This window comes from Ranitomeya variabilis, chromosome 4 (assembly GCF_051348905.1).
Source record: "Ranitomeya variabilis isolate aRanVar5 chromosome 4, aRanVar5.hap1, whole genome shotgun sequence".
NCBI classification, from domain to species: domain Eukaryota; kingdom Metazoa; phylum Chordata; class Amphibia; order Anura; family Dendrobatidae; genus Ranitomeya; species Ranitomeya variabilis.
In genome coordinates this window covers 176,942,994-176,960,639 of record NC_135235.1, presented here as the reverse complement: position 1 = coordinate 176,960,639, position 17,646 = coordinate 176,942,994, and the positions used below count along the sequence as shown (strand labels likewise).

General features: G+C 41.0%; 1 protein-coding gene across 3 annotated transcripts in view; it reads right to left on the bottom strand.

Moving 5' to 3' along the window:
• DLG5 (discs large MAGUK scaffold protein 5) overlaps positions 1-17,646 on the bottom strand; it is a 491,099-nt gene that overhangs the window by 32,337 nt on the left and 441,116 nt on the right. For 2 of the 3 annotated variants that reach the window (XM_077259413.1, XM_077259412.1), the window contains 2 exons: positions 13,609-13,779; positions 7,515-7,711 (listed from right to left, as the gene is read on the bottom strand). In XM_077259413.1, coding sequence (XP_077115528.1) covers positions 7,515-7,711; positions 13,609-13,779 — 368 coding nt within the window. The remainder of the gene's footprint in view (positions 1-7,514; positions 7,712-13,608; positions 13,780-17,646) is intronic. The other variant, XM_077259411.1, reaches the window with a different exon arrangement.

Sequence of the window (17,646 nt, the reverse complement as noted above, 5' to 3'; positions counted from 1 at the left end):
AGTTGCCAATAATTTCCATCTGTTGACTATTCCATTTGCACAACAGCACAGCACAGTCAAACAGTGTTGTTTCCTAAGTGGACAGTTTGATTTCACAGAAGTTTGATTTACTTGGAGTTATATTCTGTTGTTTAGGTGTTCCCTTTATTTTTTTGAGCAGTGTATATATACATATATATAATGTAGGGCAGTGGTAGCACACTTATGCAGTGAGGAAGCAGTGACCCAACAAAGTTCCAAACCAAAGCCTCTTTAATGTGGTTACTTCACAGCATTAATGTCCAATTCACACAAGTATGTACCATTAATGTCCAATTCACAGCACTACATAGTACACAATATCCTCCGGGTTGCTGCCAGGAACCATATCCACCGGTTTGCAGCCGTTAAACAATCTAATCCACCTCCTTCGGGCATAGGACAGTCTACCTCCGGTACACTGCCGGGCACAAGACACCACCTCTGAGTGTAGGTGCAGGTGTACGCTGTGGGTGCCAGGCCCCTGAGCTGCCCTGGCTGCTTTGGCTCCGCTTGTCTGTTTCAAAATACAAAAACCCCAGGGCAGGTTTTCCCAACTCTGCCTTGGTCATTAACATGCTGCAATGCACTCTCAAGGCCTCCATACGCCTCCGTGCACATCCTGGGGAGAATACACAGGGACCCCTGCCTGTGGCATTGGTTACTGCATTACAATTGCAATCACATCTTCGCCTGTAACTGCAAGGCACCCCCATGGCCTCAATATGCCTCCGTGCGCATCCTGGTTAGAACATACAGCGACCCCCACCTGTGACACCGGTCACTGCCTCACAATTGTCAAGCTTCTGAGTTTTCTCTTTTTAAATCATAACGACAACCCAAAACATCCAAATGACCCTAATCAAAAGTTCACATACCCTGGTGATTTTGGCCTGATAACATGCACAGAAGTTGACACAAATGGGTTTGAATGGATACTAAAGGTAACATACTCACCTGTGACCTGTTTGCTTGTAATCAGTGTGTGCGTGCATAAAAGCTGAGTGATCTGGGATCCAGACAGACTCTTGCATCTGTCATCCAGCCATTGACGTTTCACGATTGTGTGTCATGGGGAAAGCAAAAGAATTGTCAAAGGATCTATGGGAAAAGGTAGCTGAACTGTATAAAACAGGAAATGGATACAAAAAGATATCCAAGAAATTGATAATGCCAGTCAGCAGCATTCAAACTGTGATTAACAAATGGAAAATCAGGGGCTCTGTAAAAACGAAACCACGGTCAGGTAGACCAACAAAAATGTTGTCCACAACTGCCAGCAAAATTGTTCAGGATGCAAAGAAAAACCCACAAATAACATCAGCTGAATTACAGGACTCTCTGAAAACTAGCACTGTGGCTGTTTCAAGATGCACAATAAGGAGGCTCTTGAAGAAAAATGGGCTGCATGGTTGAGTCGCCAGAAGAAAGCCATTCCTGCGCAAATGCTACAAAGTATCTCACCTACAATACACAAAGCAGCATAGAGACAAGCCTCAAAACTTCTAGAACAAGGTAATTTGGAGTGATGAGACCAAAACTGAACTCTTTGGCCACAACCATAAAAGTTACATTTGGAAAGCAGTCAACAAGGCCTATGATGAAAGGAACACCATTCCTACTGTAAAGCACGGAGATGGATTTCTGATGTTTTGGGGATGTGTGAGCTACAAAGGCACAGGAAACTTGGTCAAAGATGAATGCCGCACGTTATCAGCAAATACTGGAGGCAAATTTGCACTCATCAGCCCGGAAGCTGCACACGGGACGTACTTGGATGTTCCAACATGACATCGATCCAAAACACAAGGCCAAGTCGACCTGTTCTGGGGTGGCCATCTCAGTCTCCTGACCTCAATATCATTGAGCTACTCTGGGGAGATCTCAAGTGTGCAGTTCAAGCTAGACAGCCCAGGAATTTTCAGGAACTGGAGGCTTTTTGCCAAGAAGAGTGAGCAACTTTACCATCTGAGAAAATAAAGAACCTCATCCACAACTACCACAGAAGACTTCAAGCTGTCATTGATGTTAGAGAGGGCTATACATGGTACTAAGAAATGGTGTATATTAATTTTTGATGAGGGTCATTTGGATGTTTTGGGTTGTCATTATGATTTAAAAAGAGAAAACACAGTAGTTTAAGTGGCTTCACCCAAACCAGTATTTTCTTTTTTCCATTTGAAACCAAATAAAGCTTCTTTAGAAACATTGTTAGCATGGAAAATACAGATTTGGCGAGAGCAAAATATACGCAAACAATGTGTTCCATTGTATATCTATATATACACACACAGTATAAATATATATATATATATATATATATATATATATATATATATATATATATATATATATATATATATATATGTACATATATACATACACACACATATATATATATACACTGGGGCAAAAAAGTATTTAGTCAGTCAGCAATAGTGCAAGTTCCACCACTTAAAAATATGAGAGGTGTCTGTAATTTACATCATAGGTAGACCTCAATTATGGGAGACAAACTGAGAAAAAAAAATCCAGAAAATCACATTGTCTGTTTTTTTATCATTTAATTTGCATATTCTGGTGGAAAATAAGTATTTGGTCAGAAACAAAATTTCATCTCAATACTTTGTAATACATCCTTTGTTGGCAATGACAGAGGTCAAACGTTTTCTGTAAGTCTTCACAAGATTGCCACACACTGTTGTTGGTATGTTGGCCCATTCCTCCATGCAGATCTCCTCTAGAGCAGTGATGTTTTTGGCTTTTCGCTTGGCAACACGGACTTTCAACTTTTCTATAGGGTTGAGATCTGGAGACTGGCTAGGCCACTCCAGGACCTTGAAATGCTTCTTACGAAGCCACTCCTTCGTTGCCCTGGCGGTGTGCTTTGGATCATTGTCATGTTGAAAGACCCAGCCACGTTTCATCTTCAATGCCCTTGCTGATGGAAAGAGGTTTGCACTCAAAATCTCACGATACATGGCCCCATTCATTCTTTCATGTACCCGGATCAGTCGTCCTGGCCCCTTTGCAGAGAAACAGCCCCAAAGCATGATGTTTCCACCACCATGCTTTACAGTAGGTATGGTGTTTGATGGATGCAACTCAGTATTCTTTTTCCTCCAAACACGACAAGTTGTGTTTCTACCAAACAGTTCCAGTTTGGTTTCATCAGACCATAGGACATTCTCCCAAAACTCCTCTGGATCATCCAAATGCTCTCTAGCAAACTTCAGACGGGCCCGGACATGTACTGGCTTAAGCAGTGGGACACGTCTGGCACTGCAGGATCTGAGTCCATGGTGGCATAGTGTGTTACTTATGGTAGGCCTTGTTACATTGGTCCCAGCTCTCTGCAGTTCATTCACTAGGTCCCCCCGCGTGGTTCTGGGATTTTTGCTCACCGTTCTTGTGATCATTCTGACCCCACGGGGTGGGATTTTGCGTGGAGCCCCAGATCGAGGGAGATTATCAGTGGTCTTGAATGTCTTCCATTTTCTAATTATTGCTCCCACTGTTGATTTCTTCACTCCAAGCTGGTTGGCTATTGCAGATTCAGTCTTCCCAGCCTGGCGCAGGGCTACAATTTTGTCTCTGGTGTCCTTTGACAGCTCTTTGGTCTTCACCATAGTGGAGTTTGGAGTCAGACTGTTTGAGGGTGTGCACAGGTGTCTTTTTATACTGATAACAAGTTTAAACAGGAGCCATTACTACAGGTAATGAGTGGAGGAAAGAGGAGACTCTTAAAGAAGAAGTTACAGGTCTGTGAGAGCCAGAAATCTTGATTGTTTGTTTCTGACCAAATACTTATTTTCCACCATAATATGCAAATAAAATGATAAAAAAACAGACAATGTGATTTTCTGGATTTTTTTTTCTCAGTTTGTCTCCCATAGTTGAGGTCTACCTATGATGTAAATTACAGACGCCTCTCATCTTTTTAAGTGGTGGAACTTGCACTATTGCTGACTGACTAAATACTTTTTTGCCCCACTGTATATATACAGTGCCTACAAGTAGTATTCAACCCCCTGCAGATTTAGCAGGTTTAATAAGATGCAAATAAGTTAGAGCCTTCAAACTTCAAACAAGAGCAGGATTTATTAACAGATGCATAAATCTTACAAACCAAAAAGTTTTGTTGCTCAGTTAAATTTTTATAAATTTTAAACATAAAAGTGTGGGTCAATTATTATTCAACCCCTAGGTTTAATATTTTGTGGAATAACCTTTGTTTGCAATTACAGCTAATAATCGTCTTTTCTAAGACCTGATCAGGCCGGCACAGGTCTCTGGAGTTATCTTGGCCCACTCCTCCATGCAGATCTTCTCCAAGTTATCTAGGTTCTTTGGGTGTCTCATGTGGACTTTAATCTTGGGCTCCTTCCATAAGTTTTCAATTGGGTTAAGGTCAGGAGACTGACTAGGCCACTGCAACACCTTGATTTTTTGCCTCTTGAACCAGGCCTTGGTTTTCTTGGCTGTGTGCTTTGGGTCGTTGTCTTGTTGGAAGATGAAATGACGACCCATCTTAAGATCCTTGATGGAGGAGCGGAGGTTCTTGGCCAAAATCTCCAGGTAGGCCGTGCTATCCATCTTCCCATGGATGCGGACCAGATGGCCAGGCCCCTTGGCTGAGAAACAGCCCCACAGCATGATGCTGCCACCACCATGCTTGACTGTAGGGATGGTATTCTTGGGGTCGTATGCAGTGCCATCCAGTCTCCAAACGTCACGTGTGTGGTTGGCACCAAAGATCTCGATCTTGGTCTCATCAGACCAGAGAACCTTGAACCAGTCAGTCTCAGAGTCCTCCAAGTGATCATGAGCAAACTGTAGACGAGCCTTGACATGACGCTTTGAAAGTAAAGGTACCTTACGGGCTCGTCTGGAACGGAGACCATTGCGGTGGAGTACGTTACTTATGGTATTGACTGAAACCAATGTCCCCACTGCCGTGAGATCTTCCCGGAGCTCCTTCCTTGTTGTCCTTGGGTTAGCCTTGACTCTTCGGACAAGCCTGGCCTCGGCACGGGAGGAAACTTTCAAAGGCTGTCCAGGCCGTGGAAGGCTAACAGTAGTTCCATAAGCCTTCCACTTCCGGATGATGCTCCCAACAGTGGAGACAGGTAGGCCCAACTCCTTGGAAAGGGTTTTGTACCCCTTGCCAGCCTTGTGACCCTCCACGATCTTGTCTCTGATGGCCTTGGAATGCTCCTTTGTCTTTCCCATGTTGACCATGTATGAGTGCTGTTCACAAGTTTGGGGAGGGTCTTAAATAGTCAGAAAATGCTGGAAAAAGAGATAATTAATCCAAACATGTGAAGCTCATTGTTCTTTGTGCCTGAACTACTTCTTAATACTTTAGGGGAACCAAACAGAATTATGGTGGGTTGAGGGGTTGAATAATAAATGACCCTCTGAGAAAACTTTTCACAATTTAAAAAAATAAATAAACAAAGAAATAACATTCTTTTTTGCTGCAGTGCATTTCACACTTCCAGGCTGATCTACAGTCCAAATGTCACAATGCCAAGTTAATTCCAAATGTGTAAACTTGCTAAATCTGCAGGGGGTTGAATACTACTTGTAGGCACTGTATATATATATATATATATATATATATATATATATATATATATATATATATATATATATATATATATATATATATATATATATATATATATATAACAAAAAGCAGCACCAAAACAAAGGGTGCAAAAAATCCTTCCAGGTATATACCCAACCTCATGCTATTATCCAGAAAAATGACGGCAGCACTCCAATAGAAAAAAAAAAAAGTGGTTTGTTGGCCCATGTGCGACATTTCAGTCCAGAATATGGACCTTGAGAAAGGTCCACATCCTGGACTGAAACGTTGCACATGGGCCAATAAACCACAATTATTTTTTCTATCTGATTGCTGCCTTCATTTTTCTGGATAATATATATATATACTATATACTATATAATTGTCTAAGGGTCACTTCCGTCTTTCTGTCTGTCCTTCTGTCTTTCTGTCACGGATATTCATTGGTCGCGGCCTCTGTCTGTCATGGAATCCAAGTCGCTGATTGGTCTCGCCAGCTGCCTGTCATGGCTGCCGCGACCAATCAGCGATGGCCACAGTCCGATTAGTCCCTCCCTACTCCCCTGCAGTAAGTGCCCGGCGTCCGCTCCATACTCCCCGCAGTCACCGCTCACACAGGGTTAATGCCAGTGGTAACGGACCACGGTATGCCGCGGGTAACTCACTCCGTTACCGCCGCTATTAACCCTGTGTGGCCAAGTTTTTAATATTGATGCTGCCTATGCAGCGTCAATATTAAAAACATCTAATGTTAAAAATAATAAAAAAAATAAAAAATCATTATATACTCACCTTCCGCCGCCTTTTCCGCTCCTCGCGATGCTCCGGTGACCGCTCCATGCAAGCGGCAGGTTCCGGTGGCAAGGATGGTATGTGAGAAGGACCTGCCATGACATCACGGTCATGTGACCGCGACGTCATCACAGGTCCTGCGTGAGAAGGACCTGCCATGACGTCACGGTTATGTGACCGCGACGTCATCACAGGTCCTGCGCTCATACCAACCCTGGGACCGGAAGCTGCCACGTGCACCGCACACAGGCGACAGAACTACAAGGGGCCCTCGGAAGGTGAGTATATGTTTATTTTTTAACCTGTGACATATGTGGCTGGGCAATATACTACGTAGCTGGGCAATATACTACGTGACTGGCCAATATACTACGTGGCTGGGCAATATACTACGTTGCTCTGTGCTGTATACTACGTCGCTGTGCAATATACTACGTGGCTCTGTGCTGTATACTACGTCACTGGGCAATATACTACGTAACTGGGCAATATACTACGTGGCTGGGCAATATACTACGTCACTGGGCAATATACTACGTAACTGGGCAATATACTACGTGGCTGGGTAATATACTACGTGGATGGGCAATATACTACGTGGCTGGGCAATATACTACGTGGGCTGTGCAATATACTACGCGGACATGCATATTCTAGAATACCCGATGCGTTAGAATCGGGCCACCATCTAGTATATTAATAAGTAGCACAAAATCATATCCCCAACATATTTGTTAAAATATAAAGCGGAGAATCTCACTATATGCTTAATATATTTCTATCTATATGCATATAGTTCATTAAAGAAAGCAGCATTCCAGTAGAACATATCATTATAATGCTGATGTGACATTTTGGTTCTATATAATGAGCCTTCCTCTAACCTCTTATGTATTGGAGGTCTTGGTAAGAGGATTATATCCACCACATACAAGGATTTTGCGGTTTTGAGACCTTTTTGCATTTTATCTAAACATACTTTTTTTAATTGTTTTGCTTCCAAGTTTTATGTTGTTTAATCTAAGGTTAGTTACAAAAAACAGGGACTGACATCTAGAGGACAAGCAAGATTGGAAATCTCATTGCATTTGTTTTATTTCATTTTCCTTACCGTCAAGTAAAGGGATAGAATCTGTGCTAATGGTGTCCAACCCTTGAAGTTCCTTACCATCTCGAGACCCACTTCGCTTGTGTTTATTTTTTCTACGAAAAAAAGACCGCCTAGCAGCAGCAGAGAGGGTTTTGGCAGCACCACCTTCATCTCGTATTTCAGAAACACTGAGGCGGCGGGAAAATTCTTGCTCCATCCTAAAATAATCAATTTAATACTTGAATGGCATGCACACCAAGAACACTTGTAAACAAAAGCCAAGAAATAATACAGAATGAATGTTCTGTAGTAGACACAATTTTCCCATCTTTTTTATGCACTGAGAATAGCTTTGAATAAGTAAGGTAGATAGACAAAGAGCAAAAGTACGGAAATATATTGAAATATATTAAAGGGGGACAATAAAACAGCAATGAAGAGCCAGAATACTCAAAAAGTGCAAAACATCATCATTTTATATATACCGTATATATTATACAGTTGTGCTCAAAAGTTTACATACCCAGTGTCATGATCCATTCCAGGGTTTAATCCTGTCTGCCCTTTTTCCAGGCGGATCATGTCACGGGATAACTTTGCTCTGCCTAATTCTGGGTTCAGGTTTGCCATTTAGCTCCTATGCATCCTGCTGGCGGTGTCAGCTATAGTTCTCCCTGAGGCGTGTGAACCTGACTCTGGTAGCCCTTGATTATTCCTGCTGTGATATTTGACTTTCCCTGGGTCTGTTGACTCCCTCTGTCTGCCCTTTTCCCAGCGTCTCCCTGTTTGTTGGTTTGATTCTCTGGTTTCTGACTTGGCTTGTATTCGTACTTGCTTCTGCCTTCTGACCTTGTCTTATCCGCTCCTGACCGTTGCTGAACCTCCTGGCTTGTTCCTGACCACATGTACTTCTGATGCTTTTAGTACTTCTGCCTGTTTTTTGACTCGGTTTGTCTGACCACTCTCTCACCACTTGGTGGCGCCTGTGCTGCTGCTCTGTGGTGCTTCTCTGTGTACGCAGTCTCACTTCCCTCTCAAGCTCCCTCTGGTGGAGGTTGCGCTATACTGCACCGCATCAGCATGACACCCAGGCAGAATTTTTGCTTTCTTCGCCTTTTTTCATAGAACATGAATGATAACACCAAAATATTCTCTCGACTCATGATTAGTGGTTGGGTGAAGCCATTTATTGTCAACCTACTGTGTTTTCTCTTTTTAACCCCTTAATGATCGCCAATACTAGTGATGAGCGAATATACTCGTTACTCGAGATTTCCCGAGCATGCTCGGTGACCTCCGAATATTTTTTAGTGCTCGGAGATTTAGTTTTCATCGCCACAGCTGAATGATTTAAATTCTGTTAGCCAGCATAAGTACATGTGGGGGTTGCCTGGTTGCTAGGGAATCCCCACATGTACTTATGCTGGCTAAGAGATGTAAATCATTCAGCTGAGGAAAACTAAATCTCTGGGCACTATAAAATACTTGGAGGTCACCCGAGCGTGCTCGGGAAATCTCGAGTAACGAGTATATTCGCTCATCACTAGCCAATACGTCTTTTAACTGACCTGAGATATAAGAGAATAGCATCCCCATATAGGTCACAATCCAGCAGCTGTCAGTTGTGCACTATGGCTGACAACTTGCTGCATCAGCCATGATCAGTGTTTGCACTGTTTAATTCTGTTTAACCCCTTAGATGCTGCTGTCAATAGTGACTACATCATATAAATGGTTAATAGAGTGTGGGGGCTTCCTCTTTATCCAAATTGTTGCCCTCAGATCATAATTGTGTGGTCCTGATGTTTGCCTTTGCAATTCTTGACCAAATAGCAGCCTTACAGTCTGACAGCTGCTTTAACATGTTCAGAAGTTAGCGTAATTTAGGTGGTAAAAATACATATTTTCATTTCTGTCATGCCATTTTAATTCCTGAAAATCACATGAACGGTTAAACAACTACCTGACTGCAGTTTTCAATATGTCAGGGGGTGCTGTTTTTTAAATGGTATAACTTTTGGGGGTTTCCCAATATATGGGACCCCTAAAGGCACTTCAAACATGAATAGATCACTAAAAAATACATTTTGTAAATTGTAAAAAATTACTGCTACATTTTTAAACCTCCTAAAATGCTAACAAAATAAAAGAACATTTTACAAATGGTGCTGATGTAAAGCAGGCATGTGGGAAATGCTATTTATTAATGTTCTTCAGTGGTATGATTATCTGGATTAAAGGGATAATCATTCAAAGTTTGAAAATTGCTATTTTTTTTACATTTTTATAAATAAACAAAACATATTGACCTAAATTTACCATTATCATAAAGTATAATGTGCCACGAAAAAACAGTCTCAAAATCACTGGGATTTGTTGAAGGGTTGAAGAGTTATTACCACATAAAATGACACTGGTCAGATTTCAAAGTTTGGCTCCATCACTAAGGAGTTAAATCATAATGACAACCCAAAACATCCAAATGACCCTGATCAAAAGTTCACATACCATGGTGATTTTGGCTTGATAACATGCACAGAAGTTGACACAAATGGGATTGAATGGTTACTAAAGATAACATTCTCACTTGTGACCAGTTTGCTTGTAATCAGTGTGTGTGCATAAAAGCTGAGTGAGTTTCTGGGATCCAGACAGACTCTTGCATCTTTCATGCAGCCACTAACATTTCTGGATCATGAGTCATGGGGAAAGCAAAAGAATTGTCATTGGATCTACGGGAAAAGTTAGTTGACCTGTATAAAACAGGAAAGGGATACAAAAAGATATCCAAGGAATTGATAATGCCAATCAGCAATGTCCAAACTGTGATTAAAAAAATCAGTTAATTGGAAAATCAGGGGCTCTGTAAAATCAAAACTCACGGTCAGGTAGACCTACAAAAATTTTGTCCACAACTGCCAGGAAAATTGTTCGGGATGCAAAGAAAAACTTGCAAATAACAATCAGCTGAGCTACAGGACTCTCTGAAAACTAGCAGTGTGGCTGTTTCAAGATGCACAATAAGGAGGCACTTGAAGAAAAATGGGCTGAATGGTCGAGTCGACAGAAGAAAGCCATTACTGCACAAATGCCACAAAGTAACTCGTCTCCAATACGCAAAACAGCATAGAGAAAATCATCAAAACTTCTGGAACAAGGAAATTTGTAGTAGTGAAACCAAAATTGAACTTTTTGGCCACAACCATAAATGGTACATTTGGAGATAGGTCAACAAGGTCTATGATGAAAGGAACACCATTCCTACTGTAAAGTACGGAGGTGGATCGCTGATGTTTTGACGATGTGTGAGCTACAAAGGCACAGGAAACTTGATCAAAGTTGAATGAAAGATGAATGCCGCACGTTATCAGCAAGTACTGTAGGCAAATTTGCAATCATCAGCCCTGAAGCTGCACATGAGACGTAATTGGACGTTCCAACATGACATCGATCCAAAACACAAGGCCAAGTCGACCTGTCACTGGCTACTGCAGAACAAAGTGAAGGTTCTGGAGTGGCTATCTGAGTCTCCTGTCCTCAATATCATTGAGCCACTCTGAGGAGATCTCAAGTGCGCAGTTCATGCTAGACAGCCCAGGAATTCACAGGAACTGGAGGCTTGTTGCCAAGAAGAGTGAGCAGATTTACCATCTAAGAAAATAAAGAACCTCATCCACAACTACCACAAAAAACTTCAAGCTGTCATTGATGTTACAGGGGGCAATACACGGTATTAAGAAATGGGGTATGTGAACTTTTGATCAGGGTCATTTGGATGTTTTGGGTTGTCATTATGATTTAGAAAGAGAAAAAACAGTAGTTTGGCAAGAAATGGCTTCACCCAACAACTAACCATGAGTGGAGAAAAAGTTTTGGTGTTATCATTCATATTATCAGAAAAATGGCGAAGAAAGCAAAAATTCTGCCGCAGTATGTAAACTTATTTTCTCTGGCAAAAATTGAGAGACCACTGCAAAATTTTCAAGTTTGTCTGATTTTTCTCTTTATAGGTATATTTTTGAGTAAAATGTAAATTGTTCTTTTATTCTATAAACTGCTGACAACATGTCTCCGAAGTTCCAAGCAATACATTTTGTATTTATTTTCTGAAAATGAGAAATAGTCAAAATAACAAAAAAAAAATGCATTGCTTCCAGACCTCAAATAATGCAAAAAAAACAAATTCATAATCATTTAGAAACAACAATACTAATGTTTTAACTCAGGACGAGTTCAGAAATGAATATTTTGTGGAATAACCATGATTTTTAATCACAGCTTTCATGCGTCTTGGCAGCTATCCACCTGTCTTTCACACTGCTTTTAGGTGACCTTATGCCACTCCTGGTACAAAAATTTAAGCAGTTCTTTGATGGCTTGTGACTATCCATCTTCCTCTTGATTACATTCCAGAGGTTTTCAAAGGGGTTCAGGTGTGGAGATTGGGCTGGCCATGACAGGGATGTGATATGGTGGTCCTTCATCCACACCTTGATTGACCTAGCTGTGTGGCATGGTGCATTGTCCTGCTTGAAAAACCAGTCCTCAGTGTTGGGGAACATTGTCTGAGCAGAAGGAATCAACTGTTTTTCCAGGATAATCTTGTATGCAGGTTAATTCATACGTCCTTCGCAAAGACCAACCTACCCAATTCCAGCCTTGCTGAAGCATCCCCAGATCATCACCGATCCTCCACCAAATTTCACAGTTGGTGCAAGACACTGTGGCTTGTACGCCTCTCCAGGTCCCCGTCTAACCATTAGACGACCAGGTATTGGGCAAAGCTGAAAATTAGACTCATCAGAGAAGATTACCTTACTCCAGTCCTCTATGGTTCAATCCTTATGGTCTTTGGCAAACTTCAGCCTGGCTCTCCTTTGCTTCTCATTGATGAAAGGCTTTTTTCAAGCTTTACATGACTTGAGTCCTGCCTCTAGGAGCCTGTTACAAACTGTTCTTGGCATGCACTTCATCCAAGCTGCCATTTGGCATTCCTTCTGTAGGTCACTTGATGTTACCCTGCAGTTGCTGAGAGGCATTCAAATAAGATGATGGACATCCCGGTCAGTGGAGAGTCATTTTTGCCCTATGCCGGTCTGTAGCTTTGTTGTCCCCAATGTCTGCTACTTGACCTTGTTGTAATGGACTGCTGTCTTAGAAATTTTAAGGATGGAGGCAACATGACGCTCACTGTGTCCCTCTGCTAGTAAAGCCAGAATTGAGCCCTTCTTTTCCTCATGCAAGACTTTTCTTTTCAACTCCTTTGGCATGGTTAAAAGTTATTTTTTCATTCCTATTACTTTTGGGATATTACTAGTACTTGTTTTGCCATCCAGCTTGCCCTACTGCAAGAGGATTGTGAACACCATAGCAGTGTTTTTTACACTTCCATTCGTTAAATAAGATTTGGTTCAGATGATCACCTAATCAAAAGCACATTAAGTAGAATGAGGTGTACTCTGGTTGGAACTCAAGTGACACTGGAATGGAATGACTGTCAGACATGTAGAGAAGCTGATTTTTATAAAACTGTCCAGTGGTCTCTTAATTTTTGCCAGAGCTGTATATTATTATTTTTTTTAAATTTTTTTTTTTTTTTTTTTCAATCTGCAAGTAACTAGCGTTACAATGATGCCTGGCTGCAATAGTACTGAAAGTGCAGCTACCTAGAGAAAAGGAACTTATTTCCTCCCAGGAGTCACCGGTGTTCGGTCCAGGGAGCGTGAACAGAGCAGCTATAGTCACCTCTCACAGCACCGCTCAGTATCTCATTATACTGTACACTATACTGTGAGTGGTAGCTGTAAGATCTTTGATTGATAGCCAACTCTGCAGTGCAGCTTTTTAGGTTAGGCAACACTATTAACACTATATCTGCATATATAGCTTATATAGCCTTTTCTGAGGTTACAGGTTCCCACTTTACACCTCATCAGGGATTATATTAATAATTTTGCTTGTATGTGTTTGCAGTTGCAATGTCTGTATTTCAGTGGCTTTTTGGCAACTTATTATATTAATCTTTGGAATATACCAAAACAGATAGTAAATCCTATATTAAGAAATTTACATACAGTAAATGATTTACAAGCTTTGCAACAATTTTAATACTCACATATATTTACTGGGAATTTGACCCCTTTCCAGTTTCTGTGCATTCTCATCGAGCTGCCAACCCATCCATGTACCAAAAGCTCCTTGAGGGAGTGTGTCATCCACATATAAAATATCATCCTTCTTGAAACTCAACTCCTGAGGATTTTCAGCTTGTCGATCATAAAGGGCTCTGCAGGAAAACATGTTGTTATTGAATGGTAATGCTGCTTCCATTCTCTTTCATAAACAATCAAATCATATTTATAGAAGCATCACACTTCATCTTGTAAAAACAGTGATCAGAAGGGCAATAAATGTGTTTACTTCAGTGAATAAGTACCACAATGGGCCTTACTGATTGATGAGAGAAGCAAGGGTCTGTACACTGTGTAGTGGGCATTCTCAAGTACTGTAGATCCTTTTCACTTTAACAGGAGCTGAGCTGCAATATCTGACTGTGGCAAATCCAGGTAGAGGGTGTCAGACCTTGACAGAACTGATACCAATGACCTATCATATGGAAAGGCCATCTATATCTAAGCAGACCAGTAGTACTATTAGTACAAGTAGTAATACGATACGATATGATACACTTTATTGATCCCGGGGGGAAATTACAGTATTACAGCAGCAAAACAAACAGCAGTACTTAAAATATTTGGACACAAATCTTGCACAGGTATACCAACATTACAAAACAAATAAATGTGGGTGGTTCAGGTATATAAATCACTGTTAATTGACATTAGTACACCTGCAATCAGTCATTATTGTCTACCACCCTTAGGAAATTATTATACATCCCCATAGCAGTAGGTACAAACGATTTCCTGAATTTCTCCTTCTTACACCTTAGTAGAATTAGGCGGCTGCTGAATGTGCTCTTCTGCTTCAAGAACAGCTAGTATAGTGGGTGTGTATTATTGTTCATTATAGCCCTACACTTCTTCTGAATTCTATCCTCCGATACCTCCTCAAAAGAGTCCAGATGGAGGCCAACAGCCATGCTTGCCTTCTTGATAAGTTTGTTGAGCTTATTAGCCTCAGCTACTCGCACACTACTGCCCCAGCATATGATAACAAAAAAGATGGCGCTTGCCACAACGGACTGGTAGAACATTTCCAGCATTTTACTGCACACATTGAATGACCTGAGCTTCCGAAGAAAGTACAGTCTGCTCATTCCCTTCTTGTAAAACTTTTCTGTATGACACCTCCAAACGTGTTTACTGTCAAGGTGAACCCCCAAATATTTGTAGCAACCCCCAAATAGTGGTATAATAACTAACTTATTTTTTAGATTTTATTTTTTCATATCATCTACATTTAACCCCTTCCCGACATCTGACGGTATAGTACGTCACATGTCGGGACCCCCGCTTTGATGTGCGCTCCGGCGGTGAGCGCACATCAAAGCCGGGACATGTCAGCTGTTTTGAACAGCTGACATGTGCCCGCAATAGGCGCGAGCAGAATCGCGATCTGCGCGCGCCTATTAACTAGTTAAATGCCGCTGTCAAACGCAGACAGCGGCATTTAACTACCGCATCCGGCCGTGCGGCCGGATATGAGCGCATCGCCGACCCCCGTCACATGATCGGGGGTCGGCGATGCTCCTCCATTGTAACCATAGAGGTCCTTGAGACCTCTATGGTTACTGATTGCCGGTGGCTGTGAGCGCCCCCCTGTGGTCGGCGCTCACAGCACACCTGCAAATCTGCTGTGTAGCAGCGATCTTATGATCACTGCTGCATAGCAGAGCCGATCGGGCTGTGCCTGCTTCTAGCCTCCCATGGAGGCTATAGAAGCATGGCAAAAGTAAAAAAAAAAAGTTTTTAAAAATGTGAAAAAAATAAAAAAAATATAAAAGTTTAAATCACCCCCCTTTCGCCCCAATCAAAATAAATCAATAAAAAAAAACACCAACCTACACATATTTGGTATCGCCGCGTTCAGAATCGCCCGATCTATCAATAAAAAAAAGCATTAACCTGATCACTAAATGGCGTAATGAGAAAAAAATTTGAAACGCCAGATTTACGTTTTTTTGGTCGCCACGACATTGCATTAAAATGCAATAACGGGCGATCAAAAGAACGTATCTGCACCAAAATGCTATCATTAAAAACGCCAGCTCGGCACACAAAAAATAAGCCCTCACCTGACCCCAGATCACGAAAAATGGAGACGCTACGAGTATCGGAAAATGGCGCAATTTTGTTTTGTTTTGTTTTTTGCAAAGTTTGGAATTTTTTTTCACCACTTAGGTGAAAAATAACCTAGTCATGTTAGGTGTCTATGAACTCGTAGTGACCTGGAGAATCATAATGGCAGGTCAGTTTTAGCATTTAGTGAACCTAGCAAAATAGGCAAGCAAAAAACAAGTGTGGGATTGCACTTTTTTTGCAATTTCAATGCACTTGGAATTTTTTTCCCGTTTTCTAGTACACGACATGGTAAAACCAATGATGTCGTTCAAAAGTACAACTCGTCCCGCAAAAAATAAGCCCTCACATGGCCAAATTGACGGAAAAATAAAAAAGTTATGGCTCTGGGAAGGAGGGGAGCGAAAAACGAAAACGGAAAAACGGAAAAAGCTCCGGGGGTGAAGGGGTTAAAAATAAATCTTTCAATTTTCACATTGGCTGCAATGCCTAACATAATAGCATTACAATGAAAGGTAACACCTCTCTATATACAGTAGATAAGAAAGGAAACACCATTCACAAGAGGTGACATTCACAATTCATTTACTCCCATACATTCACAAGGACCTTTGCCCAGATCAGACAATGAACAAAAAATTCAATAGGGTCACAGCCATTCTGCGTGTGTGAGAGATATGTTAGGTCTAGTGAGCAGTGTTAAAACTTTTGATTTTATTTAAATATAGATAGTGACATGAAAAATTGAAAAAACCCAACATAATGAAAATGACACAATATTAACATAAAAACATTATTTAAACAATAGGCTATTTTCTGATGACACATTCATTAACACGATTGCTGTGAAAACTTAGAATAGGACTGAGCTGCAGTACAAGACAAAGCCTATTTCACATATAGTTGGGTGAAAAAAATGTTTGTCCCCTTCCTGATTTCCTATTATTTTGCATGTTTATCACACTTAAATGTTTCAGATCACCAAACAAATTTAAATATTAGACAAAGTCAACAGAAGTAAGCACAAGATGTAGTTTAAGGGAAAAAGAAATCCAAACGTACAGAGCCCTGTGTGGAAAAAGTGGTTGCCCCCTAAACTTAATAACTAGTTGAGCCATCCTTAGCAGCAACACCTGCAAACAAGTGTTTTCGATAACTGGCAACAAGTCTTTTACAACGCTCTGGAGGAATTTTGGCCCACTCATCTTTGCAAAATTTACAGCCACATTTGCAGCCACACTGGAAGTATTCCAATCATGAACCACCTTTTTAAGGTCATGCCACAGCATCTCAATCGGAATAAGATCAGGACTTTGACTAGGTTTCTCCAAAGTCTTAATTTTGTTTTTCTGAAGCCATTCAGAGGTTGACTTGCTGGTGTGTTTTGGATCATTGTCCAACTGCATAATCCAATTTCACTTCAGCTTGAGGTCACGAACAGATGGCCGGACATTGTCCTTCAGGCTTTTTTGAAACACAACAGAATTCATGGTTCCATTTACCACAGCAAGTCTTCCAGGTCCTGCAGCAGCAAAACATCCCCAGACCAACACACTACCACCACATTTTACTGTTAGTATGATGTTCCTTTTCTGAAATGCTGAGTTCCTTCTATGCCAGATATAATGGGACATACAGTACAGACCAAAAGTTTAGACACACCTTCTCATTTAAAGATTTTTCTGTATTTTCATAACTATGAAAATTGTACATTCACACTGAAGGCATCAAAACTATGAATTAACACATGTGGAATGATATACTTAACAAAAAAAGTGTGAAACAACTGAAAATATGTCTTATATTCTAGGTTCTTCAAAGTAGCCACCTTTTGCTTTGATGACTGCTTTGCACACTTTTCCCTCAATAATAAAAACCTTCATTTAAAAAGT